This window comes from Trachypithecus francoisi, unplaced genomic scaffold (genome assembly GCF_009764315.1).
Source record: "Trachypithecus francoisi isolate TF-2019V2 unplaced genomic scaffold, Tfra_2.0 Lachesis_group18, whole genome shotgun sequence".
NCBI lineage: Eukaryota > Metazoa > Chordata > Mammalia > Primates > Cercopithecidae > Trachypithecus > Trachypithecus francoisi.
Window position 1 is genome coordinate 72,813,218 of NW_022681463.1, and position 24,482 is coordinate 72,837,699.

At 42.0% G+C, this 24,482-nt stretch overlaps 1 protein-coding gene across 6 annotated transcripts in view; it reads left to right on the top strand.

The window, feature by feature from the left end:
- TSC22D1 (TSC22 domain family member 1) overlaps positions 1 to 12,897 on the top strand; it is a 145,013-nt gene extending 132,116 nt beyond the window's left edge. For 4 of the 6 annotated variants that reach the window (XM_033176984.1, XM_033176985.1, XM_033176983.1 and 1 more), the window contains 2 exons: positions 10,306 to 10,357; positions 11,544 to 12,897. In XM_033176984.1, coding sequence (XP_033032875.1) covers positions 10,306 to 10,357; positions 11,544 to 11,801 — 310 coding nt within the window. In that variant the 3' untranslated portion in view covers positions 11,802 to 12,897. Of the gene's footprint in view, positions 1 to 9,138; positions 9,210 to 9,471; positions 9,896 to 10,305; positions 10,358 to 11,543 lie in introns of those variants that run through there. The other 2 variants (XM_033176987.1, XM_033176986.1) reach the window with 2 other exon arrangements.
- Positions 12,898 to 24,482: the final 11,585 nt, after the last annotated feature.

Sequence of the window (24,482 nt, forward strand, 5' to 3'; positions counted from 1 at the left end):
AAGTTTTATAGGTTGGGATTTTACAGTTATGTCTGTGATCCATTTTAAGTTAATATTTCATATGGTGTAAAGAATGGATCAGTTGTATTTGTTTTTTGCAGTTGTTCCAATACCATTTGCTGAAGACTTTTCTGAATTGCTTTACATATTTGTGGAAAATCGATTTGCTGCGTGTGCGTATGTGTGTGTTTATCTTTGACTAATCTGTTTTGTTCCGTTACTCTATGTCTGTGCTTTTACTAGTACCACACTATGGTGATGCAAGTAGCTTTACAGAAAATCTTGAGATCTGGTAATGGGAGTTCAGCTTTGTTCTTTTTCAAAAATTGTTTCAATTATTCTAGTTTCTTAGTTTTTATACATAAATTTTAGAATCACTTTGTCATTTTCAATAAAATGTCTTAGAATTTTGATAGAGATTATACTGAATCTATACGGTAGCTGGGAAGTGTGGAATTGATAGCTTAATGGTATTATCTTCTAATCCACAGATGGAGTATCTTGTCATTTGTCAGGTGCTCTTTGATTTCTTTCAGCAATGTTTTATAGTTTTCAGCATAGAGCTCTTCTACATGTTTTCTTAGATTTATACCTATTTCATGTATTTTTGTTTTAAAATTTCACTTTGTGTTCATTGCTGGTATATAGAAATATATTTGATATTCGTACATTGAAATTCTAGCTCATGACCTCGAGAAACTTGTATCTTGTTAGTTCTCATAATTTATTTGCAGATTTTTGGGGGAGTGTCCACATAGATAGTCATGTTATCTGTGAATAGATTTTTTGTTGTTGTTGTTCTTTCTAGTCTGGATGACTTTTATTCTTTTTCTTGCCTTATTGCCTGGCTGTTACCTTCAGTATGATGTTGAATAGGAATGATGAGAGTAGACTCTTGCCTTGTTTCCACCTTAGGGGGAAAGCATTCATTCTTTTACTGTTACATATGATGTCTGCTGAATGTTTTTTGTAGATGCCCCTTATCAAGTTGAGGAAGTTTCCTTCAATTCCTATTTTGCTTAAAGTTTTTCTTTTTCCCTTTTTTAAAAATCATGAATGGATGGTGATTTTGTCAAATGCTTTTGTTTTTGCATATAATGAGATTATATTTTTTCTTTTTAGTCTGTTGATAGGGTGAATTACGTGATTTTTGAATGTTTACTTTGCATTCCCAGGATAAATGCCATTTGTTAATAGTATATTACTCTTTTTATATATAGTTGGATTTGATTTGCTAAAATTTTGTTAAGAACTTTTGCATCTATGTTTATCAGAGTTATTAGTCTGCAGTTTTTCTTTTTTATAATGTCTTTATCTGGCTTTAGTGTTAAGGGAGTGCTGGCCTCATAGAATGAGTTGTAAAGTGGTTTTTTAAAATTTTCTCTCTCTCTTTAGTCTTGTGGAAGAGTTTGTATAGAATTGATATTATTTCTTTCTTTAAATATTTAGTGGAATTTACCAGTGAAACCATTTGAGCTTGAGGTTCTCTTTATAGAAAGAGTTTAAACTATAAATTCAATTTTGTAAATACATATAGGACTATTCAAGTTATCTGTTTCTTCTCATATGAGTTTTGGTAGTTTGTGTCTTTATAAGAATATGTCCATTTTTGTTTAAATTGTTAAATTTATTGAAATAAATTTTGATATGCCTTGTTTTTATTTTCATTCAGTTCAAAATACTTCCTAATTTTCCTTTTGATTGCTTATTTGACCTATGGGTTACTTAGATGTGTGTATTTTTTCCCCAAGTATTTGGAAATTTTTCAGATAATCTCATGTTATTGATTTCTAGTTTAATTACGTTGTAGTCAGAGAACATAATGATAAAATCGACCTTTTATCATTATGTAATGACCTTTATTCTTTATAATATTCTCTGCAGTCTACTTTGAGTTATTGTAATATAGCCACCTCAGCTTTCTTTTATTGTTAACATGGCATATCTTCTTCCATGTTCTTATTGTACCTATTTGTGTTTTTATATTTAAAGTATATTTCTTATAGGCAGCATATAGTTGTGTCTTGGTTTTTCATCCAAACTGGCAATATCTGCCTTTTAATTGAGGTGCTTAATTGAGACCATTTATATTTAATGTGATTATTGTTTTCTTTTCTTTTTCTTTTTCTTTTTCTTCTTCTTCTTCTTTTTTTTTTTTTTTTTTGAGACAAAGTCTTGCTCTGTTCCCCAGGCTGGAGTGCAGTGGTGCAATCTTGACTCACTGCAACCTCTGCCTCCCGGGTTCAAGCGATTCTCCTGCCTCAGCCTCCCAAGTAGCTGGGATTACAGGCATGTGCCACCATGCATGGCTAGTTTTTGTATTTTTAGTAGAGATGGGTTTTTACCATGTTGGCCAGGCTGGTCTTGAACTTAAGTGACCCACCCACCTGGGCTTCCCAAAGTGCTGGGCTTACAGGTGTGAGCCACCATGCCCAGCCTAATGTGATTATTGATACAGTTGGTTTAAATCTGCTATCTTGGTATTCATTTTTTATTCTATTATTTATTCCCCTTTTATTCTGCTTTCTTTTAGATTATACATTTTTTGTGATTCCGTTTTATCCTCCTGTGTTAACTTATTAGATTTACAGTTGATAGCATACATCTTTAACTTATCATAATGTACTCAGCAGTATACTTCCCTTCCCGCTTCTTAGCCCTTGTTCTATCTTTGTCATACATTTACATCTACATATTGTAGTACACTCCCATACATTGTTATTTTTGCTTTAAACAGCCAATGATTATTATAGACAGAGCCTCAGTGTGTTGCCCAGGATGGCCTCAAACTCCTAGCTAGGCTCAAGTGGTTCTCCCACCTCAGCCTCTTGAGAAGTTGGGACTACAGGTATGTGGCACTACACCTGGCAACAGTCAGTTATCTTAGATTTAGATAGTAAGGGGAGAAGTTTTTATATTTAACCATTAGTTATCATTTCTGGTACTCTTCATTCTCTTGCATAGATCTAGTTTTTTCATCTGGTATCATTTTCCTTCTGTCTGAAGGAGTTACAGTAATGAATCCTTCCAGCTTTTGTATGTCTGAAAAAGTCTTAATTTCACCTTAAATTTCTGAAAGATGTTTTCACTGGGCATAGAATTACAGATTGACAGGTTTTTTTTTTTTCTTTCAGTTAAAGATGTTGCTGCACTGTCTTCTGTCTAGCATTGTTTCCAACCAGAAGTCAGCTATCATTCTTATCTTTGTTGCCCCGTACATAACCTAGTTTTTTTCCTCTGGCTGCTTCTGAGATTTTATCACTGATAGTAAGCAATTTGATTATGATACACCTTGTAGACTTCTTCACCGTTCTCGTTTGGGGTTTAGATTCTTGGATCTGTAGGTTATTGTTTTAATAAAATGCGAGGAAAATTACCATTATTTCTTAAAATGTTTTCTCTCCTTTTTTCTTTCTTTTTTCAGGGACTTCACTACAGATATATTTGGCTGCTTGAAACTGCCCCACAGCTTATTGACACTTTGTTCTTTTTTTGATTTGTTTTTCTTTTGTTTGTTTGTTTGATTTTTGCATCTTGCTCTGTGGCCCAGGCTGGAGTACAGTGGTGCAATCTCAGCTCACTCCAACCTCCGCCTCCTGGGTTCAAGCAATTCTCCAGCCTCAGCCTCCCGAGTAGCTGGGATTACAGGTGTGTGCCCCCATGCCTGACTATTTTATATTTTTAGTAGAGACGGGGTTTCACCATATTGGCCAGGCTGGTCTCGAACTCCTGACCTAAAGAGATCCACCTGCCTTGGCCTCCCAAAGTGCTGGGATTACAGGCGTGAGCCACCACACCTGGCCGATTTGTTCTTTTGATTCAATGTTTCTTCTGTGTTCTATTTTGGATAATTTCTATTGCTCATATATCACTAATACTTCTGCCCTATCTAATCTACTGTTAATGTCATCTAGTGTATTTTTCTTCTCAAATATTGTATTTTTCACCTTGATAATTTAATTTAGGTTTTCTTTCATTTCTCACACCTGTCCTTAATATGCTAATGTTTTCCTCTACTTTCTTGAACATATGAAATATAGTTATAACTGTTTTTAATGTTCCTGTCTATAAATCATCTTTGTCATATCTGGGTCATTTTGATTAATTTTTCTCCTCATGAGTCATATTTCCCTGCTTGTTTATAAGCCTGGTACTTTTTATTGGATGCCAGACATTGTGAATTATTGGATGCTAGAGACTTTATTAAATATTCTTGAGCTTTGTTTTGAGAGAAAATTAAGTTACTTGGAAACAGTTTGACCTTTCAAGGCTTCCTTTTAAACTGCTTTATGTAGGACCAAAACACCCTTCAGTCTAGGACTCATTTTTCCCTTAAATTAGTCCTATACTGAAGGGAATTAGAATTCTTCTAAGCATTCAGAAGGAGACTTAGGCAATATACTTCTGAATATCTGATGTCCCTGTTTACAGAGTTTTTTCATTTAGGCTGGTGGGTGGTAATACCAGCTGTGCCTACCCTATGTGATTTCTGAAAATTGTTCTGCCTGCTTCTTTTTGGTCATTCTCTCCCAAGCCTCTGGTAGTTTCCTACATGCAGGTGTGGTAAGGACTCTGCTGAAGCCTGGAAGCAGGAAAAGTGCTGCAGATCTCTATAAACCTTTTAAAGTGTGTGTGTGTTTTTAATCAAAATACATGTACATACCCAAAGAGCAAATAGAATGAATAGGAAAAAAAATAGCAGTTCCCTTTTTTCACTCATCCAGTCGGTGCCTTAGACACAGCCACTTTTAAATTTTAGTTGTTTTTTCTCGTCTTTACCTCCACATTTCTATGTAATATATTTATACTTACACAATTTCTTGCTTTTTCCATTTTAGATTTTAGGTAATCAAGTTGTAGTAGATTAGGATTTAGCACTTCTAAACCATTCCTGCCATGCAATTTTTCTTCCTGTTACCTTCTCAATAAAGTTAACTTTTTAAAGGTAAATCCATAAAAAAATGAAAAAATAATATGGGTCATGTAGATTTTATTTATGAGTATTCTGTGTTTCCTTCCTTGCTCTGTTTTCACACTGCTTTGAGCTTATCTAATTGTTCCATTAGATCTATCATATACCTATCAGTAGCTCCCCTGTGCCCTGCAAATGCTTAGATGTGTTAGATAATCTGTGTGTTCATTAGCAAGCTTTCCCTCCTGGAGTTCTCCAGCTTCCCTTACCATTGCAGACCAGGTACAGACCACCTGCAGCTTGGGCTTGTCCAGCAGCAGTCCCCCTGAGATCTCCCTGGACTTCAGCCTGCTGATGCCCTTCCTTTCCTCCAGTATCTGAGTCCCTGGTTCCTATTTCCCATGCCTGCCTTTTTTCTTGATTTGCTCCTCCATTTTGGTGTCTGAAATATCTAAAAATGTTTTAATTCTACCTTTACACTCAAATGATGATTTGGTCAAATAAAGAATTCTGGATAAAAAACTCTTTTCTCTCAGAATTTTAAAGACATTTTCTTCATCTTTTTCTAGCTGCCAGCAAAGTGGTTCTGTTGCTAGTCCCTGTGTTTGTAACTTGTTTCTTCCATTTGGAAGCTTTTAGGATTTTCTCTGTCTGCCTAGTGATTAAGGTTTCAGGGTAGTGTGCTTTGGTGGAGGGCTTTTTCATTTCTTGTGGTGGGCATTTGGTCATCTCATTTAACTGGAGACTTGTGTCCTTCAGTTCTGGAACAATTCTTAAATTATTTGATAATTCTCTTCCTTCTGTTCTCTCTCCAAAATAGAAATGCATCCTATTTTGATGTTGGACCTCCTAGATTTATCCCTTAAGTTTCTCTTCCGATTCTTTGTTTGTTTGTTTTTGAGACAGAGCCTTGCCCTATTGCTCAGGCTGGAGTGCAGTGATGCAATCTCAGCTCACTGCAACCTCTGCCTCCCGGGTTCAAGCAATTCTTCGTCAGCCTCCCCAGTAGCTGGGATTATAGACGTGTGCCACCACGTCAGCTAATTTATTTGTTTTTTTTAAGTATAGACAGGGGTTTACCATGTTGGCAAGGCTGGTCTTGAACTCCTGACCTCAAGTGATCCGCCCACCTCATCCTCTCAAAGTGCTGGGATTACAGGCATGAGCCACCGTGTTTGCGCCCGGCCACTGTTCTTTTTGGAAGCTTTTTCCAACCAGCCTTTCTGTGGAGATAAGGAAATGTAAAATGTGGTTGAATTTAACAGCCATTTCTTTGGCATTTCTTCTTGTTTTGACAGTGTGTGGGACCCGACACTAAAACATTATTTGTTGTTTATCTGCCATTCACATTTAACTGATAGTCCTGTAGTTTCATTTGTTAAACCTGGTGAGTATATTCCCATGCCTAGTGAGAGTAAACTAGAAAAATGGAGGTGATGTGGGAGTCCTTAGACAGGAGTGATTTGGTCAGGTACAGGGTAATGTGCCTTCGCTTCTTTCCTGGCAGTTGTTCTAGATTTGCAAGGAGTTTGGACAGGGGGAGAAAGAGGTTACTCTGCTTGAGTGCTGAATCTCTGACTGTACCTGTGTTGGCCAAGTCAGATCAAGTTTGGAAGAAAAGCACACGTTATAGGAACCAGAAACACTCAGGCCTGTTCCTCTTTTCCTATCCTGTCATGCTTGCTACCAATATGCAGTAGCGGTTGAATTGGAGTCTATGTAAAAAGGCTCTTAGGCAGACAACAACAGAAAATACCTCAATCTCAGTTGTCCAGGCTGTTTAATGTGTATGAGTTCCCACTGGGGTGGTACCTCCTGATCTTTACTCAGTGCCTGAAATGGACTTACATGGTTCATGACTTTAAGGATCTCTCCTGGAAGCCTTGTAGTGTTTTTCTCTGCCCTGTCAGCAAGTCTCAGTGAGCTCTGACGAGGCACCAGACATATGGATCGTTTGTCTTGCAATTAGAAGAGCCTTTGAATGTAATTCTAGCCATTTGTGCCACAGACATTTCTGATCCAAGGGTTTTCCCTCCATGTAGCTTTCCATTTCCTTTGCCTTCTTTTTCAGATTATCTTTTCAGTTTTCATACAAAAGTCTAGTTTTAAAGGAATCTAGCGTATTTACGTGAAATATATGAAAAGATTAGATTGCTAATCATTTTATTAGCTGCAAATCCTTTGGCTCAACAAATTCTCCAGAAGTGTGCACACACACATACATGTTCAAGGATGTATGTAGAAGGATGTTCCTTGCAATTTTATTTAAAATATCCAAGTATTAACAATAACTGTAATGTCCTTCAATAGGGAAATGGGTTAAATAGACTATGGTTGCTTATATTTGCTTCTCTTGCTTGATACAATGGATGATCAGTTAAAATGATTGAAATAAAAACAGCTTTCTGTTTATGTTGGAGAACAGCATGAATAAATTCAGTTAATTTAGTAATTTTTTAAAACTCCAGCGGGAATTTAAAAATTTTTTATGTGACCTTAGAGTTTTGTTTTTTAAAGCTCTTTTTATAGCTTAAATGGTGCTTGAATACCTTTTTTTCGTGAAGTTGGCATTCAGTTAAAATATGTACATGGAATTTAGCATACAAATAGTTTTAGGTATAGCTTTAACTTTCAAAATATATAAACCATCATGCAGTCAAATAATATTCTGGTTAGCATTCATAGACTTAGGGCCACATGCCTGCTTCCCAAATAATTATGATTTCTAAGCTTATACTTAGTCTCTTTTTATTGGAAATGGATATCTTTTTTAAAAAAATAAGCATCATATGAGTTAATGTTTAATTTTTATAAATTATAAATATGCTAACAATTACTGTTATTTTAAAGCCAAACCTTAAAATTTGGAGAATATGAACCTTTCAGTAAAAAGGGAATCTCATCGCTTTATAGTTAGTCACACTTTGGTTTTTAACCCAAAAGAGAATTGTGGTCTTCATCATCCACTGCGCTCACCAGATCTGGTCTGGTTCCTAATCACTTTGGACAGTTTCTGAAAACCAAATCCACCTACCCCCACTATCAGCATTGAGTCAACTTAAAAATTGTCTAAATGGCTCTGATGGCAATTTTAGGAAAGGATGCTGCTTGAGGAAAGATGCTTATTTGGGAGAGAAGACGGTGCGTGTGTGTGCATGTGCGTGTATTACATATATATGTTCTACGGTCAGATTTTATGTTGGAATTACTTGTGATGAGACAATTTTATCTACAGATTAGAGAGGTCTCCCCAAGTACTTTGTAGATTTTTTGGACTTTATATTATCATGCCATTAGAGGGCAGTATTGTAGAGGTTAAGTTTTCTTTCTCGCATGTATTGACTTGCAAACTGTTTATGTTATAATTAAGTAAACTTCAGGGCTTAGATTTCTAGTATATTAAGTTGTAGCCTTAATTGATGCATCCCTGAAAGTATTTTAAATTAATATAGGAAATGTTGAAAGGGTTAAGCTATTTTATTCCCACATCTCTTGATTTTGGTTTGGAGAAGAGAATTATTTGGTCAGTGTGGCCAAGAGGGTGAAATAGAGGTGAGCCTACAGCATCTATTGGCTGCTTAACTATTTGCAACCACTATTATATCCTCCTTTTTCTGGTTCTGGATACGCAAATGGGCAAAGAGACTAACTTGAAGGATTTGTGTGCTTTGAATACATACTTTACCATATTTCAATCCCTCTGATGTAAGAAGGCTCACAGGATTGAAGGTTTGAGTCTTAGAGGAATTGTTACTCAGCTTCCAAAAACGTGCCTTAGGGACTTACTAAAAATAAATCTATGTGGAATTCAACCTGTGGATTGACTTTTCTAGGTCTAAATAGAAGAAGGCATATTTAATTACTGGGGAGAAGGTGCTAATAGGGAGATATGACCTTAAGGTTTGTGGCTCTGGGAGCTTTTTGGGAAGATCCTGGATTTTATCTGGAGTCTTTCCCTCATGCCTAGCAAAGAATATATAGTTTTTGTTTTGTTTCTATAAAACAAAAGGTAGTATCTCTCAAAGAGTAAATGTGATTTTTTCCCCTCTAAAATTAAAAAAAAGTATGATCGCAGGATTATTATCCTTAAAAATAAAACCGTCTATAAAATCCTCCCAGTACCGCTGCCTGTAAGAACTAGATAATTGAAATCAAGACACTCGAGCTCTTGCAAGTCTTACAGTGGTGGGACTGGGCATGCCCAGTAGCTCAGACGGTTCTGGTTGCAAATAGGAAGCTTTCGCCGTTCAGCAGCCGCGGGACACAGCTCCGGGGTCGGGGTCTGACTCCCTTAAACGTAAGCACGTGCGGGGGCCCCTATAGTATTTTTCAGGGATCCTTCACATTTTCTGCCGAAGCAGTGGCCCAGTGTTCTGAAGCCGCCCTGGAAACCTCTGGGCCCAGCAGCCCACTCCCTCTGAGCACGGCCCTCGCCAGGCCAGCCCACCCCACGAGCGGGATCCGGAGAATGGGGGCGGAGGTGGGGGTGGGGGGAGGCGGGGAAGCAGGGAAGCGGGAGGACCAGGAAGGGAGAAGGAGAAGGGAGAAGGGGGCGGTCCCAGTGGCGTGCCGGCCAATCGGCGCAGCTCTTTCCTGCATATATTTTGCACTAAGACCGGGAGTGCTGGTCTAAAGCTGAGTGGAGCCCGGCTGCGGATCTGGGAAGCGGCTCTGCAAGGCACTGGGATCCGCATCTTCCTGGGATCACGAAGCCCCAGAAGCTGGGTTTCTTTACATTAGGGCTGCCGTTTTCTATTTCTCCCTGGGCTGCGGAAAGCCAGAAGATTTTTATCTAGCTTATACAAGGCTGCTGGTGTTCCCTCTTTTTTTCCACGAGGGTGTTTTTGGCTGCAATTGCATGAAATCCCAATGGTGTAGACCAGTGGCGATGGATCTAGGAGTTTACCAACTGAGACATTTTTCAATTTCTTTCTTGTCATCCTTGCTGGGGACTGAAAACGCTTCTGTGAGACTTGATAATAGGTAAATGTCGGCTAGGATAGTTTCTTTAAATTTATTCGTGGGATACTTACAATAATACAGGTGAAAGATAGCCAGGAGAATTCCTTTGTCCATTGCTGAGAGATTATGGTGACATGGATGTTGCTTTTCGAAATGTTTAGAATAACCTTATTTTTTCAAATCTGGCCAGAGAACAGGCTTTCCCCACATTATGTAATTTAGTCCTTTGTGGCTTACTAAAATAGGGAGATGCCTGGATATTCGTTAGTAAGAGAGGGGCTGGCATTTTCTGGAGGGTGATACATTACATAGTGTTAAAGAATATTCAAAATATGATGCTAGCAATATCACAAAATTGGAAGATCCTTTTTATCTTGGACGCTTAAGATAAATTCCATTTATCGATGACCTTTTTCCCTCCTCTTTTTCAGCTCCTCTGGTGCAAGTGTGGTAGCTATTGACAACAAAATCGAGCAAGCTATGGTATGTACTGATGAAAAATCATTTATAGTAAATGTGGGCACAGCACAAAAATAAGATGTTTTGTGGAACCAGTGCATCCCTAAGTTCAGATGATGTTGATTGCTCTTGATGCGCGTAGAAATGCCGGCGCTGTCTCCATTCGGCCAGCGTGGAGCCACCTAACACGGCAGCCGTGGAGGGAGAAAGGGGCCCTGGGGATATTAAATAATCTCCTTCCCGGGACTGGTTTCACACAAGGGGATTTTCTCACGGTGACCCTTTTTGCTGGGGATTTATTAGGGAAGCAAGCGCTGGCCCAGTGTCTCCTTCGGCTGGTCGTGAGCACACCTTTAGCGATGTGGCTTTACTAGGAATCCTAACATTTTACTAGGGAGCCGGGAGGTGGGGAGGGCCCCAGAAGTCGGGATCCTGGGTAAGGGCCTTCTAGACGGTGCACAAACGGGTCCCCGGTGGCGCGGGCTCCTGCACAATGAAGAAGAATCGGAGAAAAGTTTTGTTTTCTTAGCCTGCGCCTGGATTTCTCCTATTTTTTATTTCCGCCTTGGCCGTTCTTTGTTATTGGAGCAGCGCCTGTGGCTCTTCTCACGGGATTCTCTGCCCACTGTTGCTAGGCAAACTCTGAACCTTTAATTCGGAGCTATAAATAACTCGGGCTCCCATTGGCTGCGACGTCTACCCAGGTTTCTGTGATGTCAGCTTAATCACGAAAAGCGGGGGGGGGGGGGGGGGGGGGGGGAGGCGGGGGGAAGGGGAGGAAGAAAATGCGGCAACATGTTCGGTAGGAACTGGCTGCAGCCGGTGCTGAAGGAGGCGGCTCCGGACGAGCGCGGGGCGGGGCCTGGGGGCGCGGACGCGGTGGGCGCGCTGTGGCCTGGACATCCCCGCTACTGGTCTCAGTCGGGGACCCAGCGCCCGGCTCTGGCCCAGTCTCAGATAGGAAGCCGGACTTGGGCGTTTCTGGCCAACGTCTGTAGAGAAGCACAGACTTTTACAAAGCTTGATCATTTATACGTTAAACTCAAGTATTGTACAGTCATGGCTGTATTCAGATTTCCCCAAGTGTCATTGAACGAACTTTAAAGGCGGAATATGTAAATAGGGAGAGCCATATAAAATAATGTCTTAGAAACTCAAGAGTCCAGAAAATAGCAAATAGTGAGTTAAACCTTTTCTCTCTTCTTTGCAGGATCTAGTGAAAAGCCATTTGATGTATGCGGTCAGAGAAGAAGTAGAGGTCCTCAAAGAGCAAATCAAAGAACTAATAGAGAAAAATTCCCAGCTGGAGCAGGAGAACAATCTGCTGAAGACACTGGCCAGTCCTGAGCAGCTTGCCCAGTTTCAGGCACAGCTGCAGACTGGCTCCCCACCTGCCACCACCCAGCCACAGGGCACCACACAGCCCCCCGCCCAGCCAGCATCGCAGGGCTCAGGACCAACCGCATAGCTGCCTATGCCCCCGCAGAACTGGCTGCTGCGTGTGAACTGAACAGACGGAGAAGATGTGCTAGGGAGAATCTGCCTCCACAGTCACCCATTTCATTGCTCGCTGCGAAAGAGACGTGAGACTGACATATGCCATTCTCTCTTTTCCAGTATTAAACACTCACATGCTTATGGCTTGGAGAAATTTCTTAGTTGGGTGAATTAAAGGTTAATCCGAGAATTAGCATGGATATACTGGGACCTCATGCAGCTTGGCAGATATCTGAGAAATGGTTTAATTCATGCTCAGGAGCTGTGTGCCTTTCCATCCCTTCCGGCTCCCTACCCCTCACTTCCAAGGGTTCTCTCTCCTGCTTGCGCTTAGCGTCCTACATGGGGTTGTGAAGCGATGGAGCTCCTCACTGGACTCGCCTCTCTCCTCCCCCCAGGAGGAGCTTGAAAGGAGGGTAAAAAGACTAAAATGAGGGGGAACAGAGTTCACTGTACAAATTTGACGACTGTCACCAAAATCCATAAAAAACAATAGTACTGTGCCTCTTCTCAAACAGTGGATGACACAAAACTATGAGAGTGACAAAATGGTGACAGGTAGCTGGGACCTAGGCTATCTTACCATGAAGGTTGTTTTGCTTATTGTATATTTGTGTATGTAGTGTAACTATTTTGTACAATAGAGGACTGTAACTACTATTTAGGTTGTACAGATTGAAATTTAGATGTTTCATTGGCTGTCTGAGGAGGTGTGGACTTTTATATATAGATCTACATAAAAAATGCTACATGACAAAAACCACACCTAAAGAAATTTGAAGAATTTGGCACAGTTACTCACTTTGTGTAATCTGAAATCTAGCTGCTGAATACCCTGAAGTAAATCCCTGTTCACTGAAGTCTTTCAGTTGAGCTGGTTGAATACTTTGAAAAATGCTCAATTCTAGCTAATGAAATGGATTTCCCAGTAGGGGTTTCTGCATATCACCTGTATAGTAGTTATATGCATCTGTTTCTGTGCATGTTCTCTACACAGTTGTAAGGTGTCACTGTATTTAACTGTTGCACTTGTCAACTTTCAATAAAGCATATAAAATGTTGATAAACAAGTGTTTTCATATGACCCTGTTAATATAATGGCAATCATTTCCACAACTGTTTCCAGATAAAGTTTAACAATTTGACTAGTAAAATCCTGAAGGGGAGTGGAATGGTTGGAAAAGTCGGGGCATGATTTGACTACATCAAGTGAAAGGAAATTGACACCGCATTGTTCAGCTGGTAAGGAAGAGACAGTGGAGGAGTCCAGCTCAGTTCTAATTACTGTGTGACTTGGACAGGTAGCTTCACTCCTGGATAGATGTGGGGGTTTGAAAGAGATAATCTCGTACATTCCCCTTTAGCTTTAAAATTCTAAGAGTCCATGAAAATCTTAATCTTCCACTTTTTGTTGAACTGACAGAGGAAGAAGGAGCCTTATTTGTATAATTGCAGTAAGCAGATCTAGGATCAAAAGACTGAAGTTGGAGAAGCTGATTTCCACTTTAAGAACCCTGTCACCCTGGGTTGGGATGTTTCTCCTAGTGTAGGATGAGTTTCTAGCTCCTGGGATAATAATTGGTTTTGTCTAAGCAAAAGATGATTTGGGGTAGGACCCGCATGAGTAAGGATGTCCTTGTAGTTGATTCCACATGACTATAAAATAGACCAAAATTAAAACCACAAAGGAATCCTGAAGCAGATTGGCACCTGAGGAGTGAGCCTGAGGGATCCTCCTCTGCAGTAGGAGTAATGTGAGCGAGCAAGTGAATGGGTGGGTTTACCAGCTGTGCAATCTATCAACCTGGGACCTCAGCAGTGGCCCCCTGCCCAGTGGGAAGTATGCCAGTCCCAAGCTCTAAGGCTTGTCTAAGTCCTTGCAGGACAAGGACAACTTTCTGAATCCTTCATTTCTCTACTCTAGAGCTGATGGGAGATTGAGAAGTGAATAGGACATCTAAGCTCCCTGAAAAGAATTGTTTGATAATGTGCATGCATTATAAAGTGGTGACATGGGCCTCCTATTGAAATGATGGATGATAGCAGTTGTCATAAAGATATTTTGGGGGGGCTGATAGATTTGGGGGGGCTGATAGCAGTTGTCATAAAGATATTTTGGGGGAATTTGAAGAGGACTTGAAAAAAAATCTTTGTCGTATTGGCTTGTTGGTTATATAACTTCAACTTTAATAAAGGAATACTTACGTAGTAATTACATTTCCTTGAAAAAGAAAACCATAGTGAATAGAAATCCCTAGCGATTTCATTTTTTACGTTTTTAATGAAGATCCTTACAATACCATAGGTGGTAATCGTGGAAAATTTGAAAAATCTCATGTCAGTGTATTAAGATGGTGGAGAACTTTTTCCTCCATTATTTAATGGAACTTTGGGTCTTTTTATTAAAAATGTGAGACTCATGAAATTTTGGTAGCTGAATGTTGTTTGTGAAATATTATTAAAAGATCTTTCCATACATGTTCCTCATTTTAGTAATTACTAAACATACTTGAAGTTATTGACTTATATTTAAACGTATTTAAGGTAATTTAAAAAGGCATTTTGCTACTTGCTTGTAGACCCGAGTGTGGGTCTTAGTGGCCTGTGGGTTATTATATAACTGATTATGTTGCACTTATGTTCTATGGAGAAGGAAAGATTTTTAAGGGGAATGGCATGCTGTACCAGCACCGAGTATTCATGACATCAGTTGCAGCAGGAGAAACCCCCGTTCAGTGAAGGAGAAATAGAAGGAATTTTACATGGATTTTAATGAACGTCTACTTTCTGTTTCAAATGAACAGCGTTTATATTTCAGTAATTGTGTGCATTTTTTGTATACTTTAAAAGCGAAAATTTATTTTTCATCATGGGATAAATATGCAATGCCAGAACAGCTTTAAATTTATACAAGAAATGTATAAAAGTTAATTATAACTAAAATTAGGAATGAAAATTAATCTATATAGACACTACTCTGCTCTTGCCTTGTGTGAAATTAGTTGAAACTACCAGGGCCTGACGACTGCTTTTAGATGTCAACCTCAAATCCATTCAGGCAGCAATTGTGTGGCATTATGATTAGAAACGGAGGCAGAGAAGATCAAGTTTCCTCTCCCTGTTAGGTAAAATTGCCTGAAAGTGGAGATCTGTGCCCACCGATAGAACTTGGAAGCAGACAGTGCAATAGGTTCCTGCACTGGTGTGTGGGAGGACCCTGAGCTGAGAGGCAGGCTTCTGCCTGCCAGGCCTGGGCCTGCAGTCATCAGCTGTTTGACCTTTGGACCAGGAACGGAATCCTTCGGACCTGAGTTCTCGTCTGTGAAATAAGGATTGGATCAGGTCACAAAGGTCATGTCTAGCCACAGATGCTGCAGTCCTCTGCATTTGATAATGACTTTATTTTATTATTCTAACTTTTGGTGGGAGGGTGTGTGTGTGTGTGTGTGCACTGTTTTTGTTTGTTCATATAACTTAATGACTAAAATTAATTTGGTTTTACTCCTAGCTCCTCTGCTAGTTACTAGCTAAGTGACCTCAGGCAAGTTCCTCGTTCTCTGTTTCCTCATGCTTACAATGGGGACATGCTGTCTCCATAGGGGTATTGTGAGGCTAATGCTGGGAAACTGTCAGCAAAGAGACGGGTTCAGAGTGAGGTGGGTTCAAGGAATGTTAACCATTACTATTATTTCTGAGTCATTCATCTGCTTGTTTATGTTTGTCTATGTATTTAATTTTGTATTTTTCATAGGGATAAAGGTGTGGCAGCTTTATTTTCTAATAGCTTTTGATTTAGTATTTGGTAATAGTAGTGACTGGTTAAACTTTACTGTGAAAACACGTGGGAATGATATCCTTTAGAATACAGATAGAAACACACCATTTTTTTCTGTATCAAAGAAATAATAGCAAAAGGCTGCTGTTTCATTTCTGTGAATTAGAGAAGGGATTCGTTGGGAATTGTCCACGTTTCAGTGTCCAATATTTTCAGTATTACAAAAATAATATTGGTGGAAGTAAATGATTACAGGTGGAGTATATAGATCTTAAATTATTAATTTCATTACAGAAAAAGGTTCTATGTAAACCAGTGCTATGGAATGCCAGGCAGGCCTGAAGTCGCTAGGCTTGGGGATCAGGTTCTGGCAACAGCTACTTGGAAGGTTCAGTAGCCGTTTAAAAATGTGCAGTATTACAACAGAGGTCTGTGCTTTAGACCAGGTGTTCAGGACCCCAGTGTCTGTGGGATATGGTGGAGAAGCTTCTTGAGTGAGTGAGGTAAGCAGTAGGACGTGGTAGTGACTGTGGCATTTGGGGAGTGTGCTCAGCTAACAGGGACAGTGCTATGTATCTCCATCCAGTTGCCATATGGAAATTCAAGCACTGTGTTGCTCGATCTTTCAATTTCTTCGAAGTTCCATAAATCCAGGGTTCTGTCTGGAAATGCCTGACTTTTGGACACTGCACAGACCAAATAAGAGAGCACACCTACTAAGCTGGTGTGGCCCACAGGCCGCATGTGTCCCCCTCTGCCTTCTGTCTTCTACCCATCTCAAGAACTAGAATCTGCCCTAAATGGCAGGTCACCCTTCAGCTCAGAATAAATCAGGAACATTTCTTTTTGATGAGAGAAAGGGGGCACAGGCTATTTGTGCGACTATGGTGCACAGTCAACTGGTACTTTGTGTTGAAAACCATGTGTTAACTTACTCAGAGAACACGCACTGAGTACCTGCCTCAAGCCAGAGATAGTACAGTCAATGAGCCACAGTCCCTGTCCCCAAGGACAGCTCACAGAAGCTGTCTTTAAGATAAATGAGGTAGTTTGTTTTCTGGCAAAATTTGCCTTATGCAATATAAAATCTAAATTATTCATTTGTTGTTCCTTCTCTGATGAACCCTTTGGCAGAAATATTTCTGGGAATTCTTCTAGGAACTCTTGTTAAATGAGTAGTATTTTTTCAATGTGGTATATTCCCTACCACTACATTTTATAGCTGATTCACTTAGGAACAAAGACCATGTTTATCACCAAGGTTGGTGCATATCACTTGGTGATGTGCATCACCAAGGTTATATAACACATGACCCAAATTTCCAGGGACAACATACATTTCAGTTAAAATAATCTGCCCTATTATCTCATAAGTACATCCAATTCATGCCCTGATAAGTGCTTTGTAGTCACTGTAGACTCAGAGACCAAGAAAACAGAAGACTTAGTGTCTCTACTTAAAGAATGAGAATGCAATGGAGACGTGTAGGCTGACGAACTGTACTGGTTTTCCCAGGACTGAGGGTGTTCTGGTTAGTGGGACTTTCAGTGCCAAATCTATGAAAGTCCCAGGCAAACTACAACAAACTGGCTGCCTGAGATTCCATTTTCTATTCCACCTGGGCACATGCCTGAATTACATCTCCCCGCCCCCTTGGAGTTTGGAGTGACCGTGGGATTTGTGTTTAGTCAATGGATGAGTGATGATGAGGTGACAGAAGTCTCCCAGACTTGGCCCTTGAGAAAACCATTCTGAGTGATCTGCTAGGCTATTTCCCCTTCCACTGATGGGATGGAGAAGACCCAGCAACCTTGGGAGTGACAGAGCCCTTGTCAGATGGATCCCTGAATGACCGAAGTATAGTGCCCTGCCCCAGGAACCAGGCAGCATAGTTGGATGAGCAAGAGTGTTGCCGCCATTAGGCATTTTAAAATTTGCTTCAGTGGCTAACCTTTGCTAATATGGTTATCAGTACCTGAAGTGGAGTGATGTTGTCAAAAAACATTAAATATGGGGCATTGACTATGGTTGGCTGGTGGGTGGTGATGAAACTACTGGAGGCTAGAGAGATCAAGACCCATATTGTGAAGTGACAAAATGTTTTCTAAAACTGTGGCCGGCAATAACTTGGGAGGCTGGCCATGTGCCTGGTGAGCATGTAGCTGGTACTAGAATGTTAGGACCTGTCACTCTTCACGGTGTTAACCCTCTTATGCTTTTCAAGGAAAAGGTGAGCTCACAAAATAATTAGTTTGTAAGTGCAAAGGAAGCGGAAAAAGAAATGCAGAAATTTGGGGCTATTCGATACTGGAAAAGCCTGTTGTTTCTACACCCCAAGGAGTTGCAAATCAGTAGGGCCCATTAAGCCTTTCATTTAAGGTGCTTTATCCCTTCAGCAAAGATTAGACAACGGGTATTAATTCCCCACATATGCCTTTTGTTTCAGATGACTTCTGCATGGTCACTGTCCAGTGGATAGAGGTAGGGGAGCAGAAGTACAGGCATGTGCAGAAAAATATTTTAGGTCTTGCTACTGATACATTAAAATGACTGGAAATAGAGAAGGGAGAAGCCTACTAAGTTTTTGAGGAACATTTGCTACCAAGTGAAACACAAGCCAACCCAGACTTAATAGCAGCAAGAAAACTTTGTTGAAACTTTCAAACAACCCTGAGGCCTCCCCCACACTGGCTGTCTAGCTCCCGGGAAGAGCATTCTGTCCAATGTCCATTTCATACATGGCCCTGGGGGATACTGGACGAGAAAAGCCTCCCAGAGGTAAGAGGCCTATAGTTTTAGAGAACAATGGACCAAAGGTTTCTTCCCAGAGAGTAGAATCAGGGTCTGATCGGAGAGCTTCCTGAATTGCCAGAGCAAAGGGATCCTCTCAATGCCTGCCCAGCAGGATTTCCTACTAGCTGAGGGCTGGAGCCTACTGTGTGTTTCCTATGCTTCCAGTGGGAGGTTTATTGCAATTATTATGCTGCACTCCACCATTGTGCATTGTCAGTGGAGGGGAAGACAATTTGTCTTAGGTTACAGATCACCAGACCTTAAGGAGCCACATTCAGACCTGTGCCTCATCTAGAGATCTTGGAGTTTTGAGCTGGATATAGTAGCTTGATGGGACTTTGGGTTATTGCCCCTGGAGAGGGTGAGTGTGTTCTGTGAGGGCAGGAAGATGAAACATACATTAGAATCTATTGGCAAAGACTGGTAGGTGTTTTCCAAAAAGCCTTCTGTCTTCCTAGTTACACAGACCACATTTCCCAGGTTCTCTTGCAGCTAGGTGAACCCATGTGATTAAGTTCTAGTAAAATAAATGTGGGCATAAATGTCATTTTGTCATTTCCAGGCCTGATTCATAACCCTTGGGCAATCCTCCATGCTCTTTCCCCTCCAGCCAACTGATTGGAGACAACTACAACCACTTTGAAAACCACGTGTTGGCAGATGGCAGAGCCTCATCAGCCTGGGCCCCTGAGTGACTGAGTGGACCAGAGTTCTCGGCCATGCCCTCAACCTGGAACTGCTCAAGACTGTTATAAGAAAGAAAGGAACAAATTCCTATTATGTTTTAGACATAATTTTTGAGTTTACTGCCTTCATTGGTATACATACGTGCATAAAACCTGAAACAATACTACAAAGAAATACAACTGCTGATTAACATAATGCAAGTTGAGCATGTCAGAGCCAAGGGGCAGTAAATACATGAGTAGAATATATGTCAAAAAGGTAAATGTTGAGGCTGACTTTGAAGGTGCTGTAAAATAACACATGGGAAGAATAATTTTTGGCATAATTATAAAAAGCAATTACTTTCCCATGTGGTAGGAATGTAAGAGTTTAGAAACATTCTTCTATGCAGTGAGCATTGGCCTGCTGAACCTGTAATTTGTAACTCACTTTGAGAAACACTACTGGCAAGGAGTCAGCTGAGATTGGAGGTCACAATCTGGGGTCCTCAGACCACATAAGGCCCACTAACCAGAGCTGCCGTTCAGACATGATTTTAATGCAGTGTTTTAAAAAACAATGTGAATTAGTGATACCTCTTCTGAAACTGGGATATTGTTCCCAGTTCTAGCAGCTTTGAGTCTATATTCCTGTGTGAGAGTCATCAGCTGTGCTGAGTCACAGAAGCTGCTCACTTTAGAATTGGCTTGGTCTTCCAGCTGCCGTGGCCCCACCGCACCTATGATGGCCCCATGCTGTCAGTGGCTGACATGCCCCACTCATCTGGCTACATACCTGGCTCAGGTAGGCATTTGAGGTTGTGTTTCAAAGCCAGACTACAGTATCTGGTTTTAAAAATGTTGTAGCTTAATTAATTTTAATCCCACTCTTAAAATTCAAATGATTTCTTAAAGAAGACAACAACTAGATCTTGTTCTAGTACCTGTTGGATTTTATTTTGCTTCATAGATGCAAGCAGTTGGAAATGAGCAGTTCTGCATTATCCTTCCTAGATGCATGAAGACCTGTGATCCCCTTCTGGAGAAAGGAAAATGGAATCCATTTGCTACCATCACATGTTATTGAGGATTTACTGTGTGTTATGAACTTTGAAGACAGTGTCTCATTTATTCTTCATACCAGCCCTGTGAAGAAGATATTATTAACCCATACTACAGAAAAGAGAATAAGTAACTTGCCAAGTCAAGTTGAAAGAGTTGGTAAGTATAATACAAACCAGGTTTGCCCAACATCAAGGTCCATGCTCTTAGCACTATTTTAGCTGCTTCCCAAAGACAGGCAGCTCCTTTCTGACATGTGGAGCCTGTCTGGCATCTGTGGCTTCCCCAGAGCTAGCATTCAGCCCATCTCCTTAGTGTGTGTCCCAAAGAGGGATGTGAATCCCATCTCCCTCAGAAAACAGCAACAGACTGGATCCTGCCAAATCCTTCCAGTCTATCAAGTTGCTTGGCCAGTGGGAGCCGATGGAATTCTGTGTCTTTCCAGAGACTACAAAGGGCAGAGTAGGTACAGATGGAGTCAGAAGTCTCCAGGGGAATACACACACAAAGGCAAATCATGCTGACAACACTCTCCCTGCCCAGTACAGCTGCAGACAGATCCACAGCATAGATAAGACAACTACGTTTCCCACGCTGATATCATGGCCACTTGACCCAGAAAAGCCAGTGCTGGAGGACTAAATGTTTCCATAGACAATGCTACTATTTATTCATCCATAAAACCCTCCATAGTTATTAAGCGCCCACAATGTGCCAAGCTTAGGGAGTCCCCTAGGTGCTATGGGTACAAAATGAAAACACTTTACTTCTGCTTTTGAGAGACCTTAGTCTAGAGGCCAAGAAATATATATTAAGAATTATTATAAGACTACATGACACTCCCTCAATATCATTATACATTGAAGCGTCCTGGGAACAAAGAGGGGGAAGATTTAATTATCTGGGAAGTGGGTAACTGAGGGAAGAAAAGACACAGCTTCAGAGAGGAAGTTTTGGTCTCATTACTAACTTGTTTTGGGAAGAGTATTATAATACCATCTGCTGTTGGCTGCCCAGCGTGAATTCTCCTTCTTTCCTTTGGGAAACCCCTTATGGCTACAGAAATGGCCCTGACTGGCATATGTCACTCACCTGGTCACAGCCCTGTCAGAGTGAACCGGTCCGGTCAGAGTGAACTTTACATGTGTTATTTCGAATCTTGTCCCAGGCTCTTGTCCCAGTTTCTCTCTTTCTCTCTCTCTCTCTCTCTCTCTTTCTCGGGATCGACAATTTGAGAATCAAACACTTGAAAGTGTCAAGCATGGTGTCTCATGCCTGTAATCGCAGTACTTTGGGAGGCTGAGGCAGCAGACAATTTGAGCCCAGGAGCTAGAGACCAGCCTGGGCAACATGATGAAACACCATCTCTACAAAAAAATACAAAGAAGGAGCTGAGTGTGTTGGCACATGCCTGTAGTCCAGCTACTTGGGAGGCTGAGGCAGGAGAATCACTTGAGCCCAAGAGGTTGAGGCTGCAGTGAGCTGTCATCATGCCACTACACTCTAGCCTGGGTGACAGAGTGACACCCCATCAGAACGAAAAAGGAAGGAAGGAAAGGAAGGAAGGAAGGAAGGAAGGGAGGAAGGGAGGGAGGGAGGGAGGGAGGGAGGGGAGAGAGAAGGAAGGAAGGAAGGGAGGGAAGGAGGAAGGAAGGGAGGGAGGGAGGGAGAAGGAAGGAAGGAAGGGATGCAATTGTGAGCAGAAAGCTTGAGGACCCTGCAGGAGCCATTTTATGATCCAGAAGACAGAGGCAGCTGAAGGAAAGCTGGGCTGAGCTGTGGGTCTACAGGCACACCACTATTTTCTCTGAATTGGTTTAAGTTAGGTTTGTTGTGGCTTGCAAACTAGAGGATCCCTAATGAATACAGGTCCTTTCTCTGTTTACTTGTCAACAAATTGGGATTCCGTTTATTTTTTACACAGAAATAATTATGGTTGCATGCTTTGGATTTTAGAAGGAATAATTATTGTTGCATACTACTTTGAATTCCCATAGTTGTACAGAAATTATACGTATAATTATCCAGTTATGAGATGAAGAAAGAACTAGAGCTGCCCTCCAGAGTTTCCGTTTGAATTCATTATCATTCCTCTGATACCACAGACAAAGGACATGTTCTCTGACATAATTACCTGGTCCTCATGGTTGAGACCATTCTGTGAATGACTGACAGGAATCTACATGGAGGTAGTGGTCAACTCTATCAGGGGAAGTCTAGAAGGATCCCTGAGCAAGTGATAATTAAGTGGCTCCTTCTACGATAAAATGCAGACGGCCAACAGGAAGAGGAGAGGAGGGTCGGAGACATCTATCTTCTTGTGAACATGCAGAGAGGAGTAGAAAATGCAGCTGGTTTCCTGTGGCTGGGGCCCATAGGCTAGAAAGAGAGGGCCAGCGAGGTAGGAGTGGGGAGAGGGAGGGCTCAGGGCTGGCCGGCCCTGCAACCATGCTACCAGGTTGTAGGGGGACCACAGTAGACTCTGTTTTAGGAAGAATGAAGAGGATGAGACGGTCTGCAGAGCAATCTGCCGTTGAGCTATTGAACTAGATCAGAGGCCAGCTAACCGAGGGCCTGAATCCAGCGGCAGGGTAAGGGCAAGGGCAAGGAAGAGGTGAACCAGAGACTCACTAGGACAGAGAGGCTTGTCAGGGTGGGGCCAGGGAGGAGCGTGGGGCCCTTCTCTGGCTTCTGGCTCAGGTAATTGGGTGGATGATAGTACCACTGCCAGGGCAGAAAGATAAAGGAGCAAGAAGTCTGGCTTATGTAGAGTGAGGAGCCTGTAAGATACATAAGTGGAGACGTCTCCTAAGGCTCCTGGGCTAGGGGAGAGATCTGGGTTAGGTCAGCAGAGGCTCTGACACTGACCAAGATCCCTTCTGTGTCTTTCTCTTCGTCCAGAGCACAGTCACACTACAGTCTCCAACCTCCCTGGCAGCTATGTACAGCCACGTCTGCCCACGGGATGTGAGCAGAACAGATCTGTGCTACTTGCAGGCGTGGCCCTGGGGAAACTTCCCACATACTCTGCATCCACCAGCTGCCTGGGAGCACTTGGAGGATGTGGGGGAGGACAGTGCCACAGGACTGAAGGAGCCGGCTCTCTTAGTGAAACTGGAGGGGGCCACCTCCTCCCCTTACTCCCTCCAACTCATAATGAACACCGAAGTGAGTGAAAAACAAAGTAGAAATGTGCTGAGCCACAGAAACTCAGGGCTGGTTACCGCGGTCCACCGGCCTCGACTGACCCAGCTGCAGAGGGTGACGGAGAGCTGTTTCCACACAAGGGGTGGTGGAGCTGCTCAGGACAAGTGTAGCCCAGGAACAGAAGGCCCAGGATGGAAGCCCAGGCAGGGCTCGCTGAAGGCTGAGCCAGCAGAAGAGACTGGGAAGACTAGCCAGAGGCGAGGGAGGAGGGCCCTGAAAGCCTGGGAGGTCCAGGAGGAAACGGAGGTGCACGTCATCATGCGCTAGAGAGATGCCAGGCAGACTCAAAACAGGAAAGTGTCCATGCAGGTCAGTGAGTAGCAGGTTGTGAGGAGCTTCCATGGGCTGGAGCAGAACCTAGTTTTAGAGGCCTGAGCAATGGGTAGGAGGTGAGGGGGAATCAGTGGAAGTCGGCATTTGAAGGAACTCAGCTACAAGACAAAGAAATTGAGAAACAACTAGATGAAGGACCAAGGAGAAACATAGGAAGACAGGAGACACTGGCTCAAGCCTATCAATCACAGAGCTAAAGGCTGACCGTTCCCGAGGACGCAAGAGGAAATTGGAGTCACACACAGGAGGAGAATCGCGGTCTTCTCAGAGAAAGGGCAAGAGAACAAAAGTCGGTGCGAAGATAAGTCCGTCTGCAGGCGTTGGGAAGCTTAACATCCCTCCTCCCAACCAAATTTGTCCTCTGTGAACAGGGAAGTGAGGATCTGCCCAGAACGTTCAGATGGCAAGGGCTGCAAGGGAGTTTGAGAAAAGCAATCAAGCTGGAATCACTCCCAAGATTTGGGGAAAGCAGTGTTGAAGTCAAGGAATCTTCATTCCAACAGGAAATTCAGACCTTGAAGAATCCTTGCAGTCTCTACAGCAGCCTTTGCCCCCAGATAAAGTGACCTGGAGACCAGGGTCTAGGGCGGGCAGTCTAGGCTGTGCAGAAGGCAGGATGGACTTGGATGAGATGAGAGATCACGCAGTTGCTGATCAAGGTAGTTTGCAGAGAGAGAATGGGGGCCTGAATTCCAGCCATGGTCTAAGGGCAGGCAGGGGTGGAACTTAAAAACATGAAAGCTATTAGTAAGACTAAGTGGCCAGCTAGATGTGAGGGTTAGGACCTTGGTCTTGGGTGGGTACCTGGGGCAGAAA